Below are 5,551 nucleotides of genomic sequence, written 5' to 3' on the forward strand. Positions count from 1 at the left end.
CAAAGCTGATGAGAATGTTACGGAGGAGCCTCTCTCAAGGTTTCAAGACAGACAATGGAAAAACAAAAAAACACTTGAAACAGGACGTAAACAGCTTAGGCAACAGATGAATATGGCAGAGTCTTCTAAGCCTTGACCCGACCGAAAAACTTCTGCTTCTCCTGGGTGGTCTGGAAACGGCCATGTCCAAACTTGGAGGATGTGTCGATAAATTTGAGTTTGATCTCTTCGAGAGCCAATCGGGAAGTCTGGGTGAGGAGCGACTGGCGAAGGGTCACCACTCTCTTCTTCGGACCCATGCAGCATCCCTTTATCATTAAGTAATCACTGTTCACTACCCCATAGTGAGGGAACCCTCCAATTGGTGTCACATCCTTCTCAGTTCTGTTCCACGGGTTTTTATTATCAGTAAACAAAAGGTATCCCTCTCAGAGAACACCAGGTAATCGGTAAAATATATACTTACCTGTCATATTCTGTCATGGCTGAGTGAGATTCCTGACCAGCCTTACCGATCCTGTAGACCTTCTTGTTCATCTCAGTACGGTGGTGGTAACCATTCTGACCAGCCCTAGCCACAGTGAAGGATACTCTAGCAGGATGCCAGGCACCGATACAAGCCACCTTACGTAGACCTCTGTGAGTCTTGCGAGGAAGGCGGGTAACTCCCCAACGGGTGACGACACCCTCGTAACCCTTACCCTTAGTGACACCAATAACGTCAATCATTTCATCCTTCTGGAAAATCGCATCGATCGGGATCTGCTTCTCAAAGAAACCGTATGCAAAGTCCACCTTCTGTGCAACAGTCCCGCCATTGACCTGGATCTCCATCAGATGTGCCTTCTTTTGCTTCAAACCCTTCATCTTCCTTATCTGTATTGATGGCCGTTACAGGATTTGTACAGAAACCAACCTAATTTACAACTAAAAGAGAGGTAGAGAGATTGAGCAATATGCCTGAGTGTGGGCCAAAACACGGATGACAGAAGCATACTTCTTCATCTTCTCAAGCTGAGATTGGATATCCTTCTTGCCCTCATCAGTCTCATACTGCTTGGAGTACTTGGTGAAGGCCTTCTTCTTGGACTTGCACCAGTTCTTGTAGAACCTTCTCCTGACCTCCTCGCTCAAATGCTGAGCCCAAACAGTGTTCAAGGAACGAAGTCCACGAGGGGTCTTGATATAGGCAACAACACCGACAACCACCATTGGAGGTGTCTCAATGATGGTGACAGCCTCACAAGTCTCCTTCTTGTGGAGCTCTACACAAGGGAGAGAGATACAGTTAGAGCATGTAATTATCAAGCTTTAAACAAGATTGCAAAACCAATATAAAATACTTCAGAACAACTTACTGGATCCAGGCTTTTCGACTTCTCTGACAATGTGGGTCATACCAGCCTTGTAACCCATGAAGGCCGTGAACTTGCACGGCTTGGATTGGTCATCCTTGGGGAATGCCTTCACTGCTCTCAAATCAAAACTAACAAGTAAGCAAAACCCCATAGGCCATAACCCATAGAAGTAGAGAAAACTACAAATACACCAAATCATAAATCAAAACTCTCTGATTTCATAAGATCAACAAAGAAAGAATATCAACCCTCCAAGACAAACAAAACAACAAAAATGTTCAAAAAAGCACCTTTTCCTCTGTGGCGGTTTGCTCTCTTCCTCGGAAGGAAACCGAGGGAACCGTGCCTTGGGTGCTCAAACTTCCTGTGAGACATTTTTCTCCTCCTGTTTCACCCAAATCCATAATTTATTTATCACGAGACAAAATTATCAGGGGAAAAAAGAACCATTTGCGCTATGATCACTATCCACCACAGGATTACTGAATAATACACTAGCAAGATACAATACATAGAGCTTATGATGAAACAGTATAATTACGCAACTGTTGATTCCTCTATCAGAGACGGCCAAGATTTCATGGTGATTCAAATTCAAAATTGCACCGCGACGATAAACCCATATCCAAAGTTCAGAAATCAGAAGTGGAGATGACATTTTATGCATCACCAATCTACCATCGACCTATGGAAATGATTTGCAAGAACATTTTTCGACACATTCTCGAGAAACAAGAGGAATCTAGAGAAGAGGAGAGAGACGAGAGAGTAACCTGAGACTCTCGTGTCGTGCCTCCTGCAGCTAAGCGCTCCCAAGCTGCGAACTACGAAGAGGAAAGTGATATTTTTCGACACATTCTCGAGAAACAAGAGGAATCTAGAGAAGAGGAGAGAGACGAGAGAGTAACCTGAGACTCTCGTGTCGTGCCTCCTGCAGCTAAGCGCTCCCAAGCTGCGAACTACGAAGAGGAAAGTGATACTAAACCCTAGTTTTATCGTTATACAATGCCGAAGCTTTAACCCTAAAAACCACTTTCTTATTGGGCCTTAAAAAGCCCAATAAAAAATTAAAATTTTTAAAAAGCCCAAAAAAGACTGAAATTAGGGCAGTGACTCATCATCGTCTTCTTCCTCTATATAATCTCTCTTCCGCTGCCTCGTCGTTTGATTCTTCCGCCAAATCGTTCTATTTAGGGTTTCTGAGACAAAATTAGGGTTTTATCATCTTTGTTTCCCGAGGTTTGAAGATTTCATTCTTTTCTGAGGAGACTGATGAAATCGCATTGTAAAAGACCGCAGCGTCTTGTGGGCGCAATGAGCGGAAGCTTTTCCACACGAGATTTCTGACTCTTCTTTCTTCTGTTATCATATTTTTTTGTTACTTGCTTTTGTTTTTTGTTCATCGATGAAATCAATGTCGAAGGATGATGTTTCCTGTCTCTCCATATCGTTCTAGAGGCTGTTTGGGCACAGGAATTAGATTAAACCAGAACAGAGAATCACCACCGCCGTCACGATTCGACTGGGCATTTGGCTTTTGGTTTAGATACTTATGTTATTCAGACGGAATTTGAAATCGGCATGATTCGGTCAGGTTTACGAAACGATTCTTTTGTTTGGTTTTGGTCTGAATAATAAATAACCATATCCAAAATTTAGAAACTGAATATTTTTTACAAAATTGAATCTGAATTAAATCCAAAGAAACTATGGAATGATAATATTTTTTGAACTGGATCGTCTAAAATATTTAAACAGTCATTTTTTTAGAAACCGATTTTTTCAGAATTAAACCGAATTGAATTTTAAAAAATCTGAAAAACTGAATTTTAAAAATTTAAAATTTTCTTAACAAAAAACAAATATTAATCAAATATGAAATAATAACCGAAGAATCGAAAAAATTGAACCGAACAATTCTCTAATCGAACTCAAACCGAAACCCGCACACATACTCGAAATATGTTTTATTTCTTCAAACAGATTGAATACTTAAAATTTTGAAATAAGACCGGAAAACTGTACCATTCTTGTTTATACGATTGGAAAATTCGATTTTTGACTCTGTCTAATGCTTATATCAAAGCTCGATTTCTCGAAAACCAACTAATATTTATATTTTATTTTTCATTCACGTTCGAATTTAAAATCATATACTTTGATCGACTTTTTTTGAATAATCGGATGTTATGAATCAAGATACCGAGACTAATATGATTCTTGTCAAGGTTTATTTCCCATTTTATCGTTCCCCTTTCTTCCCTTGAATAATTCTAACCAAGGTTTTTCAATTGCAGAGCCAATCCCAAGAGAGAGTCAGATGGCTAATGCTTTTAAAAGAGGACACTGAATTAAATAAATAAATGCAAATACAAAGAGAAAAATAACGATAGAACCGGAATTAACCGGAGGAACAACGGTCGTAACCGTTTCCGGACCACGGAGGCAAATAGAAAAGGCCTTCATTTTCCGACGACTGAGAAACACCCATCACCGGCGGCATGGCGAATCACACGGATTCGCTGGAGGAGACTGAAACATATACCGAGGTGAAAACGACGTCGCGTCCTGTCCTTGTCCGTACAACAATGGCGGCTGCAACGTGGACCCACCACCAGAGTCAACCAAGAACTGACCAGACCGCGGACTCTCAAAAGGTGAATACCCGAAACCATGAAACGACGCCGTAGCAGAAGGAAGCGATTGCGATTGGGTTTGCGTTTGGGGATTTGGATCAGGAGGGTGGCGGTCAAGGGCGGTCACGTTTTCAGGGAAGTTGAGCTTGGCTTTGCAACCTCTGAAGCGAAGGGCGGCCGAGTCGTAAGCCCTGGCGGCTGCCTCAGCCGTGTCAAAGGTTCCGAGCCACCCACGCGCCGCCTTGTGGGGGTCCCTTATCTCCGCCGCCCCTTTCCCATACCCGAAACCATGAAACGACGCCGTAGCAGAAGGAAGCGATTGCGATTGGGTTTGCGTTTGGGGATTTGGATCAGGAGGGTGGCGGTCAAGGGCGGTCACGTTTTCAGGGAAGTTGAGCTTGGCTTTGCAACCTCTGAAGCGAAGGGCGGCCGAGTCGTAAGCCCTGGCGGCTGCCTCAGCCGTGTCAAAGGTTCCGAGCCACACACGCGCCGCCTTGTGTGGGTCCCTTATCTCCGCCGCCCATTTCCCCCACGGCCTTTGCCTCACGCCTCTGTATCTCCTCGGCCTCCCCTTGGAGCTTCCACCCTCTTCTTCTGTCACTGTTCCATTGGATACAGAACTATCAATATACACAACGTTTATAAAATTTCGGTTTAATTTGATTCGGTTTAGTTTGGTTATTTGGAAAGTGTACCGGTCTCAGCTCGGGCTATAACTGAAGAAACCGGGACTTGATCAGAAGCCAGATTGTACTCTTCTCGTCCTCTCTTGAGTCTCAACGAGGAAGAAGAAGAACTCGTGAATCTGCTGACGGAGACAGAGGGTTTGGAATCGCCGGAGACAACGTCGGTCAAAGCCGAAACCATGGCGGACATGTCGGGAGCCGACCAGTCATAACTCGCCGGAACATGCTCAGGCTCGTTCATGATCCTCGCAATTTCTTCCACATTTTTGTAGTATTCCTTCTCTCCGGCCGCCGCGGCGGCGTAGCTGCTCGACTCACGACGGTTCGCCACGTTGTGAGCCCACACGTAAATCTCCTGCGCCACCTTTAAAAAAAAAAAACAAATTGTCGTTGGAACAATATATATAAAATGTGTGTGTTTTTTCACTATGGATAAGTGAGAGCAAATACGCTTTATATAGTAGGAATGATTTGGCATGTCAATGTCTACAGCAGCCGTCGTACATATAGTATCACTTGGTGAAATATTTATAATTCTTTTAAAAGTAAAAATATGTATAGTTTATATAAAAGAAAAAGATAATTTGAATTACACCTTCCAATAGATGTGATGCAATCCATGTTACTACGTGAAGGGGGGTATATGTTTATTATTAGCTATGATACATTTCAAACAATATATAAAAAAAAATCGTCAATCCCATTTTTTTTTAAAAAAATCTCAAACTTAATTTTCGTTAATTGTTATACCCAAGAGCTTGTTTTTTTTTTCTGTCATAAATACTTGATTAATCTTTTAAATTGTGGAACAAACATTGTAAAAGATTGAATTACTTGTTATGGATTAATTTGGATTTCTCTGAAAATATAA

At 42.2% G+C, this 5,551-nt stretch overlaps 2 protein-coding genes across 4 annotated transcripts; both read right to left on the minus strand.

Annotated features, from left to right (window-relative positions):
* Positions 1-9: 9 nt before the first annotated feature.
* LOC104804673 (60S ribosomal protein L3-1) lies at positions 10-2,348 on the minus strand. Of its 3 annotated transcripts, none has more exons than XM_019201437.1 (7): positions 2,267-2,348; positions 2,132-2,182; positions 1,649-1,743; positions 1,359-1,469; positions 961-1,265; positions 467-876; positions 10-384 (listed from the first exon to the last, which is right to left on the minus strand). In XM_019201437.1, the coding sequence occupies exons 3-7, from the start codon at positions 1,731-1,733 to the stop codon at positions 126-128; spliced, it is 1,170 nt and encodes a 389-aa protein (XP_019056982.1). In that variant the 5' UTR covers positions 1,734-1,743; positions 2,132-2,182; positions 2,267-2,348; the 3' UTR covers positions 10-125. The 3 variants fall into 3 exon arrangements, with proteins under 3 accessions (XP_019056982.1, XP_019056983.1, XP_019056984.1); XM_019201438.1 differs by having other exon boundaries at positions 56-384; positions 2,132-2,175; positions 2,267-2,319; XM_019201439.1 differs by lacking the exon at positions 2,132-2,182 and having other exon boundaries at positions 56-384; positions 2,267-2,291.
* Positions 2,349-3,848: 1,500 nt separating this feature from the next.
* On the minus strand, positions 3,849-5,075 carry LOC104804674 (floral homeotic protein APETALA 2). Its single transcript, XM_019201436.1, has 2 exons — positions 4,690-5,075; positions 3,849-4,594 (listed from the first exon to the last, which is right to left on the minus strand). The coding sequence occupies exons 1-2, from the start codon at positions 4,919-4,921 to the stop codon at positions 3,849-3,851; spliced, it is 978 nt and encodes a 325-aa protein (XP_019056981.1). The 5' UTR covers positions 4,922-5,075.
* Positions 5,076-5,551: the final 476 nt, after the last annotated feature.

Source organism: Tarenaya hassleriana, unplaced genomic scaffold (assembly GCF_000463585.1).
Source record: "Tarenaya hassleriana unplaced genomic scaffold, ASM46358v1 Cleome92, whole genome shotgun sequence".
Lineage (NCBI taxonomy): Eukaryota > Viridiplantae > Streptophyta > Magnoliopsida > Brassicales > Cleomaceae > Tarenaya > Tarenaya hassleriana.